Consider the following 21,960-nt stretch of genomic DNA (forward strand, 5'->3'; position numbering starts at 1 on the left):
TCTGTTTAATGAAAGCTGCAGTTAGATTAGTTTTGCATATTTTGGAAGCCATGGAAAGACTAAGAGCCGCAAACAGATGAGGTGCTCAGGAGAACCTCACTGATTTTGAGCATGCATCATCCCTGTGGCACCTCTCTATCATATGCTCCTTAAGAAAAACCAATAAATTCAGGTAACTTTTTTGATAAAAGCTTTTTGTTCAGAAGACAAAACAACTGCACTGAGTCTATGTAAGAAGTCTGTGATCTTTGCCTGTCAGACACAGCTTGTGTACGTGGCAAAGAACTGGGCACTTTCAGGGAGATAAAATACAGTTAATGTCCCAAATTCAGGCACTTTCAGGGAGATAAAATACAGTTAATGTCCCAAATTCAGGCAGTGGTTACATGTATTTTTCCACCTTAAACTGCTTAAGCTGATATCACTTGATACATTCTGGAGTTAGTGTTGCTCTGGTACAGCAAAACCCCTTGCAGCTCTTACCCATTGATGTTTGTACTCCCATGCAGGCAAAAAGTGCATTCATTGGTGATTTATGCCTGATTCACATTTTTAAGGCACTCAGAAGAAATTTAAGAACAGAGCATTGAGTAGTAATTAATTGGGCCAGACTCATCTGGCCCATGGATGAAAACCAAGACACCTATCTTTCAGCAAGAGCTAGATGGCCTCGGATGAAAACCTAGTTGGCCAATTTAAGCTAGATATCTAGTTCTTGGCTGGCTGTTAAGACACAATGTCTATCTAGCTTCTTATATGTTGGCCGAATCAGTTTCATACTAGAGTAATCCAAATTATCCATGCAGGCATAAGAAGAAAATTAAATCCTTAAAATAATTACAGATTTCTAAATATGGAATATAAAATAGATGGTATATCCTGGCTTTTAATTGTATATTAGTTCTTTATGCTTCTTGAAATCCTCATTCAAGGCTTTTAATAGCATTAAAGAGCCATTTTTACACTGTAGAGTAAGAGACTGTTGCCTCTGTCTTTCTTAACTTGCGCTTCAAAACTTTTACTTTACTATTTTCAAAGGAACATTATGTGAACTTAGCAAAAACCTGAGTTTTAGTTTTCAACTTGTGGCAAGTTGTGCTTAAACTTATTATAAATGTAGCAAAGGAATAAATAGGCGTTTTTCTATTTTTTTTTCAAAATCATGACTTTGTGTCTGCTGAGCTAGTTGTGCCAGGACAGAAAGTAAAACTTTCGTTTGGTGGGTATGGCCTCATTTTCTAAAGGGCAAGTGGTTTTAGAAGTCTCTGTTTTGCATTTTGTCCCCTGGGAGGAATAAGAGTGTGTGCCTGATTTGGCAGCTCTGTACATTCACATGCATACCATCAATCTTTTGCTTTTCACACAACACAGCAGGGAAAGAAGCATTTCTTTAATTTCTTTTAGTGAAGAATATGACTGTGAAAATGTAAATTACTGGTAGGCTGCAGGCACAGCTTCCTGTCTTCTAAATGTAATAGTAACTCGGTTCTACATGGCAACAGATATTGCCCACTTAATTCAGGACAGAAGTTTTATACATATTTATAAAACATCACTTACAGTTTCATTATATAACTTAAATAGCAAGAAACAACATAGATGAGTTATGCTTGACCCTGAGAAAGCAATAAAAGAACATATGCTTATTAATAAGAATCCTACTAAGCTATTTTTACATTTGCTTCTGAAAATAGAAGTACATACTCTTCGAATGAGTTCTTTTCCCAGAAGCTGTTTAGAACTGTGACTGAAAAAGATAAATTGGCCAACAGCAGGCTGAAGCATGAGCAAAGTAGTTCTGAGATGTAGTATGTTTCTTTCTTCCTCATGGGTAAAAGCTTCCTAATTAAGAAAAATTGATAGTGGTATTGACTTACTCATAGACTATCTGTAGGTGAATCTTGCACAGAAAACACAGCCAGTTTATTCTAGTCTACTGATAACATGCTCAGAAAAAGCATGGTTTTCTGAGCTTTCAATATTTCAAGAAATTAAAAGTTATCTTTACTATCCATTCAAAGGTAAAGTAAGTAGTGAGATACAACCACTTCATAAAGCATGTGAAATTATCTATTTGTACACAGACTTTGTCCTAATACATATTAATATATCCCATTATATCTAGAATAGGAATGAAACTTTTTTCTGAATTTGTAAGTATTTCCTGCTATTTATTGTAAAATATTTATTTTTATTCAAAAGCAAAATTCCCTACGCAAGTTTGGTTTGTTGTTGTTCTTTGGTTTTGCACTGGTTTGGTTTGTTTTTTGTTTTGTTTTTTTTTTGCCTGAAGCCAAAATTAATGGACCACTCAGAAAGAAACAAGCTGTCAGGATAAATACAAATCAATAATGTATGAGTGGATGATGTCCTCATGTGGTCACTTGTACTGGACAAAGGTTGATGGAAAAAATACCCCCCTCTGCTGACATGCTTCATCTTGAGGAGGGCAGTTTTCCATTGCCTGCCCAGTGGAACTGTTTCCCTTCCTATCCTAACCTTCAGAGCAGGGTTGTCCACTGTCCATCCTGCTCAGATTTTTAAATATCAGACTCATTGTCTTTTAATCTGAGACATTGCGTGACAACACAGGTTTTATTTTTTGTTAATCTCTACAGTCCTCCATTGTCATCCATTTGCAACCCACATTTCCCATACAGCTGTGGCTGGGTTTCAGTACAGTTTCAGAAGTCATTAATAGCAATTTTATGTTAGCTGTGGTTTTAAAGGCTCTTTAGAACTCTGTCTGGCTTGGAAGATGCTGTGTCATCACAGGAGGACTGTGGTAAATCAGTAGCTCTCACCTTGCCTGTGAGAACAGACAACTTACTTATCAGTTCATTTTCTCCGCTTCTACTCAAGGAAACAGCCACAACTGTATTTCCCTTCACTTGTTTTTGCAGCCGTTCCATGTAAGACTGTAAGCTCCAAGGAGTGTTTGCTATCTTTTGCACTTCCATAAAAATTTGGGTATCTCAATGTTACATTTACAGACGGCTCTAACAATAGTTCTGTAAGACTTCCTTGAAACCTGAAATCAAGCCTAATGAAATGCAGTTATTTGAGGAGGAGTCTATTGCTGACACCTTTGTCACGAAGCTAAATCCCTCCATTTTTTTTTCTGACGAAAAGCCCTTTTGGTTGCAGTAAATAAGGCTAAGGCCCAATGTTGCATTGCTTTAAGCCAGGGATATTTGCTTAATTGACTACCTTTTGAGTGGTTGTGTTTTGAATAGCTAAGTCCTAATAGGTGCCACTTCTAATCGGTGCCAGGAATGGAAGCAAGACTGAAATGTTAACATGGCTTAGTTTAGTTCTCTTGAGGTGAAACACCCAAAAAGTGTGTTTCTGTAGAGGAGACAGTCCAGCTTTGCCAAGGCAGGGGTTGTTAATCTGAAGTAATGGGCTTTGTTCTTTTAACAGGTGATGAGATGACAATGAGCAAATACAACTAGCTGCAAATTTCATGTAGAATATAGTCCACAAGCCTTTGGAATGCAAATAATATAAAAATCTAGTTGGAAGCTGGTTACCCCACGGAGAGATCAGCTGTACTCTGCCTTCTGTCAAGACGTTGGCATCCCCTTTTGTGTGCCATACAGTAAATTAGAATATGAGCCCTTTTTGGGGACATACGGTACTTGCGTAAATATAATCCTGATAGTCTGACCCTGCAAACAGGGTGTATGGGTGTATGAATATCCCACGCCGTTGTAAAAGGGGAGTTGAGGGGGATTCTTACTGATAGATTTCTCGGACGAAAATAAAACCCAAACGCAGCAATATTATATCTGGGAACTGTTTATTGATAAAGAAGGGTGAGTGTTCCCAGCGGAGCGGGACAGAGAAGAGAGCGGAGAGGGGAAGAAGAGAGACGGAGGCAGAAGCATCAGGCAGGGACAGATCGCTGCCGCGGCCCGCCCGGGCAGATGGAGACGGCAGCCGCGAGCGGCGGCAAAGCCCGCGCGGCTCCGGGAGCGGCCGGGCGCGGCTCCGAGCGGCGGCGGCGAACTGGGCCACGGGCCGGGGCTGCGGGCCGGGGCTGAGGCACCGGGACACATGGCGGCGGTGCCGCTGCGGGCTGGCGGCGGCAGCGCCCGCTCCGCCCAGGGGAACTCTAGAGCGCCGGGATGCCGCGCCTCGGGCTGCCTCGGGAAGCGGCGGAGCCCGGCGGGACAGGCGCGCACAGGGAGGCAGGAGCGCAGGGAGCCGGAGGCGAGGGGGCAGGAGGACCAAGCTGACATTCTGGGCGAGCCCCCGATCCCTCCAAGAAACCCAAAGCAAGACGGCATTGGTCGTGCCGCGGTTAATTGCTTTGATGCGTTAAGGCACCTCCCACAGCCCGATTTCCCAGGCAATTTTCCCCAGGCATCCGGGCATCTGCCCCACCAGCAAGTGGGGGTCACTCGCAGCCCGATCGTGGAAGTTTTCTCTGGCCTGATCAGTTGCCAGGCAAAGGCTCCCCGGGGCAGGGCTTCCAACACGTGTACAGTCCTTATTGTAATTTTCCACCTCATGTGTATCACATGTTGAGACATCAATAAAAATCAAATTGGTCCCTTTCAGGTATGTGAATTTATGATTTAGAAGGTACCACATAGTGATACAGAAATGGTCATTAATGAATGACCATTTCTGCAAGGTTTTTAGTTTGGTGCTTGTGTGTTGCTAAAACTGAATTAATTTGCTTTACATCCTGAACATGGAAGTTCAGCACATGCTTTTGTATGTGAATAGTCACCTTGAAATCACTGGGAACAACTGTCACAGTCACGGGAAGCTTCATGTCTGACACGGATTTGAAGCCTACTGAAGATGTTTATAGGGAGCATGATTTTTTAAATTGTGTGGTTTTATTTACTTTGATGGGATTATTTGCCCCATGTCAGGTGAGTAGTTTGTATGGATTTTGGATTTAGTCTTCTAAAGAAAGGAAAAGGGGAAGAACTTGAAATGGAGAGTGTGCTACAAATTTCTTTTTCTTGCAACAGGCACTTTTATCTGCTGCAAAATATGTTGTCCATCCACTGTTACATCTCAAATTTGACAACAGAGAACTCAGAGTGTGATTTCCTGCATTTGAGAGATTTTGTAGCAATGTGGAGTGACAGCAGGATGACTGCAGCTGGTGAAAAAAGATAAAATAGGATTATCAAGCTGCATAAGTAGCAAATTATTTCACTTGCTTGGGTTTATTTTTTTTCCTCTTGTGCTCTAATGTTGGCAATGAGCTTTTGGTTCACAATAAAAAACAATATATCATTTCAAATATAGTTCATAATTTTAGTAATTTTGATTACTTTGCTGCTTGAATCAGTGCAAGGATAGAGTTGAAATATCATTTATATAATTTGCAATGGAGAACTATGAAAACCACTCTACCAAAAATAGTTTGTGGAGCAAAAATATGTTGTCCTAATGACTGTAATCAGTAACACGTAGCGTGTACAAAGTAAATGCTGTCTTTATCTGCTGGCCATGTTGTGCTCTTAGCTGCTGCAATTATTTCAAAATGAGTGGAAGAATGAGTTTTCCTTTTCCTTAGAGTGACTGTTGTCCTTCTCTTTCTATGTGTGATGTGTGCCACAGAGGAAGAAACTAAAGGAAGTTACTGTCTATGTTTTTCCATCTCACCAAGTCCAGAAATCACTTTTAGAGCAACCCTGAATAGCCACACATCTGTACCCAGTTAGAAGATTATTATGACATTATTATTATTAGAAATTGATGCAGCAACAACTTGCCAAATGAACCATTAAAAGCAAGCCAGAGTCATGAACCACAGTAAAATCAATTAACAGCTGCTTGGGGCAACATATGGTCTTTGAAGGTCTTTATCTTCTTAACCATTTGTCTCTCCCAGTGTTTGTGGCAGAGCCCGCCACCTCTCTTTCATTTGAATGTAAAGAGCCATTTCAAAACCTGTAACTTCCTCTTAGTGATAAGCTCATTTAGTCGTGTGTCACTGTTCAACTGGACCTCTACTGACATGAAGAAATTTTAATTAAAGGGAGAAAACAACTTTTACTATTGAGGAAATTTGAGTGTTCTTTCTGCTTTAAGAACTTCACTTGAGCCTTTTTGGCTGTTGTTCTGCTCTATTCCCTGAGCTTCCATTTCGTGGTTGTTGTTTTTGAGACTGAAGTTTCAGAGATGCTAAACCATGTTTTCTTCAGATGACAAAAAACAGGGAAGTGGAAACCCAATTCCCGTAAATAGAGTTTCCACAGTTAGAGCCCACTGTGCAAACCCCGAGCAGCAACTTGCCTTAGAGCATGTGCCAACACTGCCGTCTACCTTCCACAAAGGCTTTGTACACTTCTGCTTCTTGGTTGCTTGTGTCCATGTGTTAACACAGCTTAGCGAAGCCTGCGTCAGCGAGTCAAGGTCCTGTAGTACTGACTTCTGTTTGGAAACACAGAATCATTTGAAGTGGTCACAGCACGAGATGAGGGATGGAAGACGGCAGCAAACAGTAGAGGAGATCTGAAGTGGCAATGCATCAAGAAAACTCACCGTCTGTGTTTGCACATAGGGAAATGAAACCCATCTGTCCAAACTCTTACAAGATATCTGGCAGCACAACAAGGCAGAAAAACCAATTCCAGGTCTGTTCAGTATTTCTAATGACAAAGCATTTGCAATGTCATTGAACAGGGTCTCCTGACATATCACCCCCTGATTTGTCTTTTGGGCTCAGTGTTGGATCCTGCTTTCCCGTGTGTCTCTCTCTCCCTTATCCTTCTCTGTCTCATACCACAAATACATATTTTTTACTCTTTCTCTGCAAAAGTTGTACATTTTGCTTCTTGGTCTGTGGTGACCTGGGAGCTACTTGTCTGAAGTAGTCTGAAGTACTGTGTTTAGGTTTTATATGCATATTTCATCTGGTCATCTTGGGATTTCAAAACTTTGTATGGCTTCCATTCACTATGAACTTGCATTTGTTTACCAAAATCTGTATTTACATAGCATTTAGGTTACAGATGGTAGTGCATAAATAATAAAGAAGCTAAGGAATAGATATAATATTTTTATTATATATCTGAATATATAAAATTATTTTTAAAGAGGCAGAAGGCTCTATTCGGGCTCTAACTTGAAATAGCATAATTCCCCCATTTTGGAACAGCATGTAATACAGGAATGAAGCAATTATGTTCAAGCTTTCTGGGTGGTGTAACTTGTGAGAAATTGATGATCATGATATATTAAAGTGATTTAAAGCTGTATTTAGCCCAGAGTGGCCTGGCTAATGATTTTGTTTCTCGTTTTTGCTCATTTTCAATAGACTTCCTTAAATAATTCCGCTATAACAGTAATCATAGAATCATCAGGGCTGGAAAAGACCTTCAAGATCATCAAATGCAACTTTTGATCCACCATACCCTGGCACTTAGACCATTACTCTATTTGCCACATCCAATCATTTCTTGAATACTTCCAGGGATGGTGACTCCACCACTTCCCTGGCAGCTTATGCCAATGCTTGACCATCCTTTCAGTGAGGAAATCCATCCTGATGTCCAAAATGGACTTCCCCTGGCACAACGTGAAGCTATGTCCTCTCCTCCTGTCAGTAGAAGCCTGAAAAACAAGCTGATCCCCACTTTCAGGCAGCTGTAGAGAGTAATAAGGTCACTCCTGAGCCTCCTTTTCTGCAGGCTAAAAATCCCCACTCCCTCAGCCTTTCCTATAGAGCTTTACTTCCCTGGACACATTTCAGGACCTCAGTGTATTTCTTGTAGTGAGGAACCCAGAACTGAACACAGCACTCATGGCACAGCCTCACCACCATACAGGAGGACAATCACTGCCCTGGTCCTGCTGACTACACTGCTGCTGGTACGGGCCAGGATGCCACTGGCCTTCTTGGCCACTGTGAGGACACTGCTGGCTCATGTTCAGCCACTGCCAACCAGCAGGCCCAGGTCCTCTGGGCTGATTTCCAGCAACATTCCTCCAGCCTGCAGCTCTGCACAAGGTTGTTGTGACCCAGGTGCAGGACCTGGCACTTGACCTTGTTTAACCTCATAGAGTTGTCTTTGGCCAAGCAATCCAGGCTGTCCAGGTATCTCTGCCAAGCCTTCCTGCCCTCAAGCAGATCAATTTGGTGTCATTTGCAAAGTGACTGAGGATGCATTTGATCCCCTCACCCAGATCATCAATGAAGATGCTAAACAGGACTGGTCCCAACACAGATTCCTGGCAAACACCACTGGTGAGCAGCCACCAGCTGGATGCAGCACCAATCACCACCACTCTCTGGGCCTGGCTATCCAAACATATCTTAACCTAGTGAGGATGCACTTGTCCAAGCCATGGGCTACCAGCTTTTCCAGAAGTATGCTGTGGGAGATGATATCAAAGGCCTTGCTGAAGTCCAAGCAGAAAACATCCACAGCAATTCCCTCATGCTGTAGGTGGGTCACCATGTCATAGAAGGAAATTAGGCTGATCAAGTAAGACTTCCCCTTCCTAAACCTCTGCTGGTCCTGTACATGCCATGGGAGCACACTCAAGAAAATCTGTTCCATAACTCTTACTGGCAGCAGGTTTAACTGTCTTTTTATCAACCTTATAATCAACATGTATCCATGGGTACTGCTTCATGTTAATGAGTAAGGTTGCATTTGAAGGACAACAATCTTTTGTCTCCATTTAAGCAGCTGTTAGTGTGGCTGCATACCTGGGTCAATCAACTAATCATTTCATTAAAGGAAAGTACTCTTAGCTATGCTAATCAAAAGCATGCTTATCACAATTTTTCCAAACAACCCCCCTGAAACCTAAACAAACAAACCACTTCAAGACTAATAAACCAGTCTTACTCTGATATATAAATTATGCTTTATTAAGGATTAAAAAGAAAAAAAAGATCTGAGGGAAATTTCATCAGCATTATGTATATATTCCTTTAGCCATCTCGGGTGATGTCATCTGAATGGTTATTGCTGTCTAAACATAGTTATTTGCTGTATCACTTTGAATACGACAGGAAACACAGGCTTTCTGCCCTGAACTGCATCTTCTTGGCTGAGAAGATGGTGGATACTGAACACTGAGACAAAGCCCTCCTTATTAAATCCCAGAAGCAGGCTGAGGGGGTTTCTATGTGCTTCTTGACCTCTATGAACAAGCATATGAGCAGAAGCTGAAGAGACAGTTTTAAAAAGGAGAGGTGGAATATAACATTGTCAGTGAACAGCTTCATAGACAGCTTTTTCAGAGTGGTAGATCAGTGTATTAAAAAATGAGATAACTTGCTTTAAACTTCATAGGTGTGGTTTAAACCCGGCAGGCAACTAACTGCTATGCAGCTGCTTGCTCACTCCCCCCCCCCAGCAGGATCAGGGAGAAAATCAGAAGAATAGAAGTGAAAAACCTTATATATAGTAACACCTGACTAGGTAAGGCGAAAGATACACATACAAGCAAAACAAACCAAATAATTCCTTCACCACTTCCCAGAGGCAGGCAGGTGTTCAGCCATCTCCATGAAAGCAAGGTTCCACCATGCATAACACTGACTTCAAAAGACAAATACCCTTCCCCTTGATTCCTTCTTCTTCACCCAGCTTTATATATTGAGCATGATACCACAGGGTGTGTGATACCCCTTGAATCCACTGACACCAGCTGTCCTGACAGGGTCCTTCTCCCAACTCCTTCTGTACCCCCAGCCTCCTCCCTGGTGGTGTGGGTGAGGAGCAACAAAGGCCTTGTCTCTGTGAAAACCCTGCTCAGCAGAAACAGAAAGTGCTTTATATTATCATCACTGTTGTAAGTGAAGCCCCAAAACACAGCCCCATACTGGCCAGTGTGAAGAAAACTACTCCAGCCAAACCCACTATATTTTCTACTCCTTGCTGCATGCAATTAATGTCATGCTGTAGTCCTACATGATTTAACAGAATCTCATTGACACCCCCCATTCCCTCTCCATCTTTTGATATAATACACAGGTATGATTCCCTTAGTCTATGGATACCCCCAGCAGAAACCCACCAAATGTTAACATATCTTCATAGAATGTCAGCTGAATTCATTTTAGGGCCCATGAGCTCGGGGTCTGTCTTTTCTGCTGGTCACTCAGGACAGGTTAGGAGAGGAGAGGTGAGGTGGTATGGTACTGTGGCCAGCTCAGGTGAAGTCACTGCTGCATTTGCATCATGTATTGTAGGATTTGTCCTCCATTGGTTCATGTAGCTCTTATTACAGTAATTCCTGTAAGCAAAATTCAAATAATGCATTACAACAATTTAAAGGCACATCCATTACTATTTCCACCCCTGGGCATTTTGTGCCAGATTGAAGGGTGTAATGAACTCCTCTTCTTGCTTCTAGTCTGGCTAGAAACAGGGGTTCCTGCTATAGCAATTACAGAGCCCACCATGGATCTCCATGGGATGCAGAGGGGAAGCCTGCCTGACCATGGTTTTTCACCATGGGCTACAGGAAAGTCTCTGCTTTATCACCTGGCCCACCTCTTGGCCTCTCCTTCTTCAGGGAAAGGACTTCTCACACTCTTCCCCTGTACTCATCCACAGGTCACAGTCCCTTTGTCTCAAGTCCACACTGGAATTCCAACATGTCCAGTACAGCAGCAGAGACCAGCAGTGCCGCGGCCACCTGCCAGCCCAGGCACATCGTAGCTGTTATCAAAATGTTCCCAGGCATAGCAGAGTGAGATAAGAAGCATAGAACTACAGCAAACAGCCACCAACAAGCAATACAGCGTCAGGCAACTGTCACCTGTGGGCAAGCACTGGAGCCTGCTGATTAATAATTTAACAGTCATGGCAGCTGTAAGTTTCATCTGGCACATTCCAATCTAGTCTATCATAACTGGAGTTTTTGAGCCCCACATTGGGTCCAAAGACAGACTGTTGTGGTTTAACTCCAGCCAGCAACTAAACGTCCTACAACTACTTGCTCAGATCTCTGTGGTGGGATGGGGATGAGAACTGGAAGGGTAAAAGTGAAAAAACTTGTGGGTTGAGATAAAGACAGTTTAATAGGAAAACTAGAAGTCACACAAAGAAACAAAGCAAATCAAGGAATTCATTCATTGCTTCCAAAAAGCAGCCAGGTGTTCAGCCATCACCAGGAGAGCAGGGCCCCATCCTGTGTAAGGATGACTTGGGAAGACAAATGCCATGATTCTGAACTTCCTCCCCTTCTTTCTTCTTCCCCCAGATTTATATGCTAAACATGGCACCATAAGGTATAGGATTGGGATATCCCTTGGGTCATTTGGGGTCAGGTGTCTCAGCTATGTCCCCTTAGAATTCTTTGTACATCCTCAGTGTCCTCACTGGTGGGATGTGTGAGGAGCAGCAAAGGCTGCAGGAAAAGTTCAGCAGGAAAAAAAAAAATCTCTATGTTATCAGCCCTGTTTTCAGCACAAATTCAAATCACAGTACAATAATGTGACGAAAATTAGCCCTACCCCAGCCAAAACCAGCACCTTCCCACTAGACTAGAAGGAGGTATTTTCTAAATCTCTATGGGGCCTTTAATCCCACTTCTGTGTTATGAGGGAGGTAAAAGTGGCTTCTTGCTTCTGCCATCATGCTGATATGACTTCAGGTTAGCATCAGGATGTGGAACTGGTAATGTTTCTAGGACCACTGATATTTGCTCTAGCACTGAGCTGTGACAACAGTACAGGAGAGAGGATACAGAGAATAGTCAAGACAGGCTAGAGAAGTAAAAGGTCTTGAGCGAGGCTCTCAGTTCTTTTAATATATGCAGAAACATCACACAGGTTTCTCAGTTAGCTAAGGGTCATGTTATAAAAAGAGAAAGGTCTGTTCTGCCTTAGCTTGCTGTCAATGTTCAAGGTCCTTGTCATCAGCAGGGACAATATTGAGTGTTTCATCTCTCCTGTGGGCATAGTCTCTGCCTTGGACTTCAGGGACAAAAGAAAATGGACAGGTCTTGGTCCTTCAGAGACTTTTGCAGAAGCATCCCCGAGCATGCACACCAAGCAGCAGGCAAAGATGAGAGAAATGCAGCTGCTGTTGCTGCTGCTGCTTCCTCATAGTCCTGCACAGCTCCAGCCTGCGGTGCAAGCAAGCCAGCTTGGAAGAGATGCCGGGGAGTATTTTGCCATCTCGTGGCAGCTCGGAAGTAAAGCATTTCTATGTGATCACAAAGACTCGCTGCCCAGAAGGAATAAAGCCAAGAAAGAGAGATTTCCATTGAGCTGGATGCAAAGTGACACTTGGAAGATTTGCAGCAGAGCAAGCCTCACAACCCTGAACTGACCAGTACCTGCCCATGTGCAGCTGCAGCTCCACACCAGTAGTGGAACCTAAAACAAAGGTTGAGAAGATGACACGAAAGAGGACCCAGCCTGGGGCAGGTCAGTGGTCAGAAATTATTTCTAACTCCTGCTCTTGGTGTCATGCTGCTGGAGATTCACAGCTTGTCAGGGAAAGGTGTGGATAACTGCAAGCTGGTGAAGGCTTCAACACCTCAGTGAGGACAAGGGCATACTGAAGCTGAGCTCTTCTGGTGTGGACAGTGAAGAATGATCCAGACAGTCAGCTTTGGCTCAGAGAATGTCAGTGGAGAGGAAGAGAGCCTGTTAGCACAGAAACCTTTAGAGGAGCACTGCTATATGTCTATGACAATTTTCATGTATTTACAGGGTGATGTAGCTAAGATGAGAGATGCTGAACGAACTTAGGAATTGAGCAGTCTGAACCTTCCACTGACCTCCTTTCCCACAGGAGCAGCTGTTGCTGCTGTGCCTGAGGGAGCATTGTCCGAGGTGCCAGGGCACACCAGAAAGAGGGCTGGGGGTTCTCCCTGGTCAATGACTGCAGATCCCACTGTCAACAGTGTGGGCACTGCCAGTGCTGTGGCTGATGCTCAGGAAGACATGAGACCTCTCCACATTCTTATTCCCACAAAGCAGCTGGCAGGGAAAATTCCTGCTGCTGACCAAGGGACCCCAGAGGCCCTAATGGCAGAGCACAGAGGGCTAGGCTCTCCAAGAAAAGATTGCTCCCTAGCTTCAAGAGCTATGTGGAATGAGGTGCTGCCAATCCGTGTGGGCAGTGGCAGAAGAGCCATATGAGTTCTGCTCTTCACAGCCATGTAGAAAACCAGCACCTCAAACCAGATCCATTTTACTTCTAGAATTGCTTCTTTTCAGCTCAGAAATCATAAACCCCTGTGAAGATGCCTTTCAAATATACTTTATATTTCCATGACCTAAAGATGAACTGTCCAAGTGGGTCCCACCTTGCCTAAGAGCTGACACTTGCACACAGCATTTATCAAGTTGACAGAGTACAACTATTTGCGATAAAAATCCCTCCTATTATGCCAGCAATGGGAGTGGGTAATGGCCCTGATGCCAACAAAGGGTGCAGGTGCCAGTGGGGCTTCAGCCACTGGGGCAGAATGGGTATATGTGCCCCAGGTGTGCCTACTGGGGAACTGAGGCAAGTAAAATGAGTGAGTCTTGGCACCCACAGACAAAGCAGGACTGCAGGTCACAGCCCACATGCCTGATGCTGCCTGCTGTGGACACAAGAGAGGTTGCACCTGCCCTGAACACCAGGGAAAATTACTGGGGGCAGAGATGTATCTCCTGAGCAAAGTACAAGTAGAGCTACCTGCCGAGAAGAAGGCTCTGGGTCCCGGCAGGTCATGAAGGATAGGCCCGTCCTGCTACTTGGGGAGATCTTTAGGAGTTGAGTACCTATTGGGAAGTGCCAGAGCATGCATTTGCTCTTGAGCAAGCAGCAGGACCAGTTGGTGCATGGGAATGAGTAAAATGGCTCAGGATATGGGACAGGGTTATCACATGAACAGAAGGGTTGTGCTGGTACTCTGGGAATCTGTGAATTCACAAGTGCTTTTGCAAACTTTAGTCCATACTGACTGTGGGTAAGAAAAGAGACAGGGTTGGCTGGGCTCGTGTTTTACACAAGTCCTGGTAGTAATACATGCGGGTACTCTGGCAGGCTGTGTCCCACCTGTGGCAGTCTGCACAGCTGGCCTTGTCCGTGTCCTTTGCACACTTGTTTCTACTGCAGGTATAAGCTTGTAAAAATCAGTAAAGACAGTTATTTTTCTCTTTCCTCATATGCTTATGCTTTATCGATCTCCTCTTTCCTACGTGCTATTTATGTTTTATTCGCCCAATCAACCACCCTGCTTCCGCAGCCTTCGCTGTATTCCTCTGCACCCGTGGAGACAACGCCGAGCCCCCCTGGCGCCGCCGCGGGCTCCGCCGCTGCCTGGGGCAGCCCCGGCTGCGGGAGCGGCGCTCGCGCTGCCGCTGCCGCCACCCGCGCCCCGGAGAGCGAAACCCCAACCGCGCACCGCCGCGGCAGGCCCCGCCCGCGGAACAACGCTCCTTTCCTGCGCCCGGGGCAGCACCGCCAGCCCTGCCGCTGCCCCGCCCGCCTGCGTGCACTCACAGGCGGCGGAGACCACGCAAGCGCCACCGCCCGCCGGCCCGGGCCCGGCCCCTCCCCGGAATGGCGTCAGTGCTCGGGACCCGGATGTGACGGCGGGGGCCCCGGCCTCTCTCCCGCCAGATCCCGGCCCAGCTCCGCGCCCGCGGGCCGCTGTTCCCGTGGCAACGCCGCCAGGATGGCGGACCCCTCCCGGCGCCCGGGCCGCCGCCGCCCGCCCGGAGAGGAGCGGCGGGAGCCGGCCGGCGCCGGGCGCTGCCGGACGCGCCACAGGCTGAAGGCGGCCCTGGCCCTCACGGGAAACGAGAGCCCGGCGGCGGTGAGTGCGGGCCTGGGGGCGGGCGGGGCGCCGGTGCTCTCCGGGCTGCCTGGCGGCTCCCTAGGCGAGGGTGGCGGGGCCGGGACCCACTCACCACGCGGGTGCACCGGCGCTTCTTGGAGCCCGGGCCGTGCCCTTGGCACCCCAGCGCTGCTGCTGCCCCATCCCCCGGTGTCCTGCCGGCGGGAAAGGCCTGACGGGCTACAAAACATAGGCTAATGGATTTTGAAGTATTGAAGTAGGGCGGTAACTTATTTTCAGTGGATTGTAATGCCTTAGGGTGACGCCAAAACTTAAAATAGCATTTAAATAGATTGGGTTGTTTGGGTTTTTTTTTGTTTGTTTGTTTGGTTTTTTTTTGTTGGCCGTATTTGACATCTCTCATGATTTCACCTCAGCCAGCTGCCAAGCATCAGACAATCACTCACACACTCCCTGACCGCTGAGATCAGGGAGAAAAACGAAATTGTAAAAGCTGAAAAACTCATCAGTTGAGATAAAGACAGTTAAATAAGGACACCAAAAACCATACAAAACAAAGAATTAATGCACTGCTTCCAATGGGCATGCAGGTGTTCAGCCATCTCCAGGAGAGCAGGGCCCTGTCATGTGTGATGGTGATTTGAGCAGACAAGCATCATCACTCCAAATGTGTCAGCTTTTCTCCTTCTTTCACCCATGTTATATATTGAGGCTATCACACGATCTGGAAATCCCTTTGGTCAGTTTGGATCACCTGTCCCAGCTCTGTCTCCTCCCAACCTCCCACGCCCCATCAACTTCGTCACCAGCGTGGAAGTACAAAAAATTCTGTGTAAGCCCTGCTCAGCAATAACAAAAACATCTCTGTATTACCAACACTGTGTTCAACACAAATCCAAAGCTCAGCCTCAGATGAGTCACTGTGAAGAAAATTTACTATCTCAGGCAAAACCAGCGTAACAACTTGACTATATAAAAGGCAGTGTGTACTTGAGCATGACATCTGGTTTCTACTTCAGTCTTGAAAACAAATACTTATTTTGGCAGGAACACATCCTTGGAGATTTTCTTATCCAACAAGCTGTGTGTGTCCAGCATGAATGCCCAACAAAGAGGGGCAGACTGTACAGGAACAGAACAGGTCCAGCAGAACTTGGAAGGTGATAACATAGGTCAAGTCCAGTTACTTCTTTTGGCTGGTTTGTTTTAATGTTCAAACCTAACTGTTCTCATACTTTTCATACATAAATGCTAGATTTTTTTTAGCTGTGTTTTGGAGGATACCATGTAAATAATAAATTTACTAACCACATCAAAGGAGTTGTTTAAGAGTGAGGAAGAAGACAGGCCTGCCTGTTAACTTCATCTATGCCAGCATCATTAGAGTGCTGTGTAAAACTTGAAGCACTGAAGAACTAGATCTCACTGTGAAGAGAAGTCAAACAAAGTAGTTAGGTTATGTTGCCTTTTTGTTCAGCATTCTTTCAGAGCCTCTGCTGGGTTTTGCCACTGTAAAAGCAGTTGCTACAGGTTTCTGCATCTAGATATTTGCCTCCCTGTGATAGCAATGATCTTCTGTCTCTGTCTTTCTAGAACATGACATCAGATAAGGAGTTTGCAGAAAATAGCAACTTTTCGCCAAAAGCCAGCACCAGTAAGCTGCCGACAGATGCGTCTCCTGACTCCAAATGCCCCATCTGCCTGGATAGATTTGACAACGTTGCGTATCTCGACCGCTGCTTGCATAGGTTCTGCTTCTGCTGCGTCCAAGAATGGTCAAAAAACAAAGCAGAATGCCCGCTCTGCAAGCAGCCCTTTTTTTCCATTTTCCATACGATTCGTGCTGAAGATGACTTCAAGGAGTACATACTCAGCCCTTTAGAAACAAGCTCTTTTGCCAGCCCCGATGGCCGGAGGTTTCGTTATCGCACTACCTTAACGAGGGAACGCCGCATGCGTGGTTCCCCTTCCCAAAGGATGCTGTCCCCTCTGGATAACGGGATGTTGTTTGAAGGGCTGTCAAGCGAGCCAACGCGGCACAGACACAGAGAGATTCAGCAGATGATCCGGAGGCTGGCCTCAAGGAGAAAAGCTAGCGCGGAGGGCAGATCTCTGCGGCAGATTCAGGAGGAGGACATGATCAGCTTCCGCAGGGCTCTGTACCGCACCGGCGTGCGCATCCGCAGCATTCAGGACGGCGGCCGGTACCGAGAGATCTCGGCAGAGTTCTTCCGCCACAACCCCGCTTGCCTTCACCGCTTGGTTCCTTGGCTGAAGCGAGAACTTACAGTCCTGTTTGGTGCCCACGGGTCTCTGATCAATATTGTGCAGCACATAATCATGAGTAACGTAACCAGGTACGATCTGGAAAGTCAGGCCTTTGCTGATGATTTAAAGCCATTTTTGCTGAATCGGACAGAACACTTCCTGCACGAATTCATCAGTTTTGCTCGTTGTCCTTTTAACTTAGAAGCCTACGATCAACACGCCAATTATGACTGTCCTGCACCATCGTATGAGGAAGGAAGCCACTCAGACTCATCCATTATTACAATATCCCCAGATGTGGCGTACCCGCAAGGACCTGATAATAGTTTGTCTGTACCTGGTCTTGGTCAGGCCCCGTGGGATGATGAAACTCCGGGGCCTTCCTATTCCATTTCAGAAGAGGTTCGTGCCACCGTAGCTTCTCCTCTGGAGTCATCAGAAAGTTCAGATGAGGACTCTGCTTCAGGGAGCCAAAGAACCAAGGTGCAGACTGAGTTACAGGCTAATGCTGACTCAAACGACAGTGGCTCTTCCTCAGACAATTGTGTCATTGTTGGGTATGTTAAGCCATTAGCTGAGAGGACACCAGAGGTGGTTGAGCTGTCCTCTGACTCTGAGGAGTCCATCAAGGAAGAGAAAAGGGAAGATGTCAAGAAACAGCAACCAGTCCAGTGTCACAGCTGGAGTGACAGTGAACCAAGCAGGAGCTTCTCACCACATTCCCCAACATATAGGGAGGATGTAGGAAGTTGTAGAAGCTGTTTATCTCCTGCAGTCGAGAAGATAGAGTTAAAAGAGGATGAAAAGAACATATGTAAAAGAAAAGATCTGCCTCCACAGGATTTGAATTGGAACCCTTCTCCAGGGAGTGACACAGTATGCTCCCCTTGGAATCACAGATTGTCTAAAAAGGGAAAGTCTAGAAGCCCACAGTCCTCTTCATTGGACAGTCGAGGCAGTCGTGGCCATCGGTCTAGAAGGGAGCACTGTAGCAAAAGCCAACTTAATAGGAGACGATTGAGAAACAGAGATAGTAGCAAACATAGGAGTAAAAGAAGCAGCAGAAGATCAAGGGCTCATGACACCAGAGCCTCTCTGAAAAGCCAGAGAGGCTCTCTAAGTGGTGAGAGCACTCCATCCAGAGAAGTGAGCAGATCACGTTCACGCAGCAAAGGCCACAGTAAAAGGAGATCAAGAAGCAGAGACAGTGATCGCTATTATGTAAGAGACAGTTATCAAAGTAGACACCAGTGGGGTTCTGCTTTCTGTAGTCGAAAGGTGTTTGGAGACAGCTATGAATCCTCCAGTAGAAGGAGGACCCGGTCTAACACTCTTTACTCACGGCAATCTGCTAGTCCAGAGTACAGGATACGATCTTTTATTGAGAGGACAGATCTGCATAGCCAGAGGGGACTGCATGAGAGACACTATTACTGTTATGAAAGACGCAGGTCAAGGAGTCGGTCAAGCAACAGATCAAGGACTCCTTCTGGAGGAACTGACAGAATGAAAAGTGAAAAGCCTGGTGGAAAGAGGAAGTACAAAACTCGCCACCTGGAGAATGCATTCATGGAAAGCACAAGTCTAGAAAGAGAAAACGAGTCCAAGAAAACTTCCTCAAAATCTGGTGACTGCTGCAAAAATGAGGAAAGCCTGTCAGACAATCGTGCAAGCAGCGAGACAAAGCATAAGAAAAGGAAGAAGAAAATGAGGAGTCCAAGTGTGGAGATAGTCTACGAAGGAAAAGCAACCGACACAATGAAGCATCTTAAAAAGAAAAAGAAAAAGCATAAGAAGAAACACCGGAAACATCACATGAGTAACTCAGTACATTCTTCTCCGGTGGTGATAACAATTGATAGTGATAGTAGCAAGGAGCCAGAAAGTACCGAATGGGACAGCAGTATTACATGGACAGGCACAACTCAAATAAATGAGAAGGAAACTGAGTCTCCATCTTCTTTTCTGAGGAGGACAGGAAGTGAGGAAACCGGAGGAGTAGACAAAAAGTATGGTATGCCTACCATAAGGGAAAACTTAAATGGTGGCATTAGAAATGCTGAGGTTAAACTTCAAGAAACAGCAGCTGATCAGATTGTTACCACAGTGAATACCAACAGTAACACCTCTCACACAGAAACTGTATCCAGTTATGTTCAGGAAGCACCAGCAGTGCCTTCCAGTCAACTGCCTTTCTCCGGGAGTTCCTTCCTAGAGTGTCCAGAGAGAGAGCCATTGATACTGAGACTGCCAAAGAGACTTGTCAACAGAGCCTCATGGTTTGATTTCCCAGAAGAAAAGTAGTAGGCTTTCCTTGGAACACTTGTTAAAACTGTGAATTTAACTACTTTCTTTTTCTCCTTGAAAACTAAAATGTCTGATAGGGTGTCTTTTAAAGATGTTTAGGAAATGTCTAAAACTTTTGAATGTGTATGCACTTTTAAGTCAAAGAAGATAGAATATTGCTAGTATGTAATTCTAAAAGTTTGTTAGAGGACTGTTTGGAAGTTTTAATTTCATAAAGCCATCCACAGAGTATTTCAAAATTTTGTATAAACCAACAGAAAAGGAGGCCAAAACAAGAGCCTTGAAATGCATTTTATGGGGATAGCTCTTCTTAGACTAGGAAAATGTTGTTTGGTTCATAAAAACTGATTCAGTCTGAATTCCAGCATCATTTCAATCTCTGATTTAAGCTGATATCTGCTGAAAAGCAGTCAGTGATTTCTACAGAAATTCTTGATGACTTTGCGTAATTTTAAGGTAATCTATGTCAAAATCTGAATAAAGCAATAAGTTTTTTTTGTTGTTTGTTTAAGTGTATTTACATATGTGCTGTGTGTTTTGTAAATTGAGTCTTTTCTTTTGGTTTTGAGTGTCTCATCTATACAGGGCATTGGATATTTTTGCAGTCAGGAGTACTTCAGGTTGGAAGGGTTGTCTGGAGATCAGCTGATACAAGCCTTCACTGAAAGCAGGAACTTTGATCAGATTGCCTGTGATTGGTTTGGTTTTGAGTTTTCCCAAAAGCTGGGTGGCTGCTCTGTCCTACCCTTTCTAACAAGTATTCCCTTGGGAAACATTTTTTTCAGATTTCTCCTTTTAATTTCCCTTAGTGGTGCCTGTGCATTCTGCATTGTGTTCTTTAGCTGTGCAGACTTCAAGAAGTCTTTTGCTCTTCTTTATATTCTACGGCTGCATACCTTGGCAATAAAACTCTCCCTTCTGATCTCCATGGAATAACCAATATTCACCCAGCTCTGCACATCCTAGATGTCCTGCTGCAGGTATGTGCAATACAGAGGGCTCTGGCAGGGTTTAGTTTTCTGAGTCTGGCCCTTCTCTGTGTGCACAGCAGTAGTTCTGAGGGCTGAATAAGGAGGATACCTTCTCTGTCTCTCCTGCATTACAGCAATTAGTTTTATGGGTTTGACCTTGGCTGGTTGCTTGCCAGGTAGTCACCAAGCTGCTCTGTCACTTTCACTTCTCTGCAGGATGGGGAAGAAGGTAAAATATGAGAGCTGGGCAAGGACAAGGTAGAGTACTGTCACTAGCCAGAGAGAGTTGGGTACAATTAATATCTTCTATTGCCAATGAAAAATTGAGTAGGGGAATAAGAAACAAAGGCAAATCTGAAACGAATTGCCCCTCCCTTCTCAACTTCACTCTTTCATACAGGCTTTTCTACCTCCTCCTCCCTAGCTGTGCAGAAGGATGGGGAATGGGTAATGTGTTCAGTCTGTCACATTCTTGCTGCTTCTTACTCCTTACACTGTTTCTCTGCTCTAATGGGCCCTTTTTACACGTGTGCAGTACTTGTGAAACAGATTGCTCCAGCTGCCAGGAAACCTGTGCCTGTATATGCTCCTAAGCACAGGCTTCAGCTCCTGACAGGAGCCTGTTCCTGTGTGAGATCTCCATGAGCTGTAGCTTCCATCAGGGCATCTTTACCTGCTCCAGAGTGGGGCTTTTCCACAGCCTGCAGGTGGGTCTGTGCTCCACTGTGGTTATCCAGGGGCTGAAGGGTACAGCTTTTCTCACCATGGTCTTCATCACGTGGAAGTGCTCCGGTTGTGGAGAAGGGCTGCTCCTGCCCAACCAGTTGGCACAGGTTGGCTGAGGCTGAGAGAGAATCAGGAGTGGTGACAAACAGTCACCTCTGCTCTTGTCCCTGAGAGTGTCTCTGGGCTGCAGGGGTCAGGTTGGTCCCTACGTGGGGTTAGGTTTCAGAGTGCACAAATGTCTGAGGGAGCCAGGACACTGGGTGGCCTGGGGCCACGTGGTGTGAACTATAGTGGTGGGCTTGTCATGGTCCATTCTGGCTATTGGTTGCTAAGAGCTCTCTGGCTTCTCCAGGGAATGAATGTAGCAGCTCCCATTGTTCTGTTTAGCCCTGACTGCCTCTCCAAATTCTCCTAGAGGGCGGGACTCAGGGCCTGGGGTGTCCCTGGCAGATGGCTCAGGGCTTGCTGCTGCAAGTGCCTTTGACTGGGAGCCTTGGTCCATTCAGAGAGCTGGGATATGCTTGGCATTAGTGGGACTTCTCCTACACCCAGAGTGCTGGAATGGAGGGTACAAGCTATTGAGGAGAGGGCAGGGCAAGGTGGAGCTGTTGCACTAAATAGAAGGGGGAGGTTTAATACAGCCCTTACAGTTGGTGATGTTGTGATTGGGAGTCTCTGGGTGAGGATGAAGGTGTGGAAGACAAAATAGATGTGGTGGGTGTCTTCTCTCAGTTGTCCAGCCAGGATGCCAATACTGAGAAGTTAATGTAACAGGCAATTAGGAGAAATCTCTGGATCAGCAGCCTTTGTCCTTATGGCAGATTTCAACTTTCTAGAGACCAGCTGGAAACACCATCCTGCTGTGGTGAGCAGATTTGAAAAATTCCTACAACTTGTGGGAGAGAACTTTATATTGTAACTACTCAGAGAGGCAACTTGGAAAGAT

General features: G+C 45.4%; 1 protein-coding gene across 1 annotated transcript; it reads left to right on the forward strand.

Moving 5' to 3' along the window:
* Nucleotides 1-14,490: 14,490 nt before the first annotated feature.
* Nucleotides 14,491-19,833, forward strand: TOPORS (TOP1 binding arginine/serine rich protein, E3 ubiquitin ligase). The gene is made up of 2 exons (XM_030257683.4): nucleotides 14,491-14,760; nucleotides 16,336-19,833. The coding sequence occupies exons 1-2, from the start codon at nucleotides 14,620-14,622 to the stop codon at nucleotides 19,312-19,314; spliced, it is 3,120 nt and encodes a 1,039-aa protein (XP_030113543.4). The 5' UTR covers nucleotides 14,491-14,619; the 3' UTR covers nucleotides 19,315-19,833.
* Nucleotides 19,834-21,960: the final 2,127 nt, after the last annotated feature.

The sequence above is a fragment of the Taeniopygia guttata genome, chromosome Z, assembly GCF_048771995.1.
Source record: "Taeniopygia guttata chromosome Z, bTaeGut7.mat, whole genome shotgun sequence".
Lineage (NCBI taxonomy): Eukaryota > Metazoa > Chordata > Aves > Passeriformes > Estrildidae > Taeniopygia > Taeniopygia guttata.

Excerpts from the sequence above, each read along its gene's own strand:
- TOPORS (XM_030257683.4), top strand. The coding sequence starts at position 14,620 with ATGGCGGACCCCTCCCGGCGCCCGGGCCGCCGCCGCCCGCCCGGAGAG. Across the intron at positions 14,761-16,335 it reads GAAACGAGAGCCCGGCGGCG|AACATGACATCAGATAAGGA; the intron begins GTGAGTGCGGGC and ends CTGTCTTTCTAG.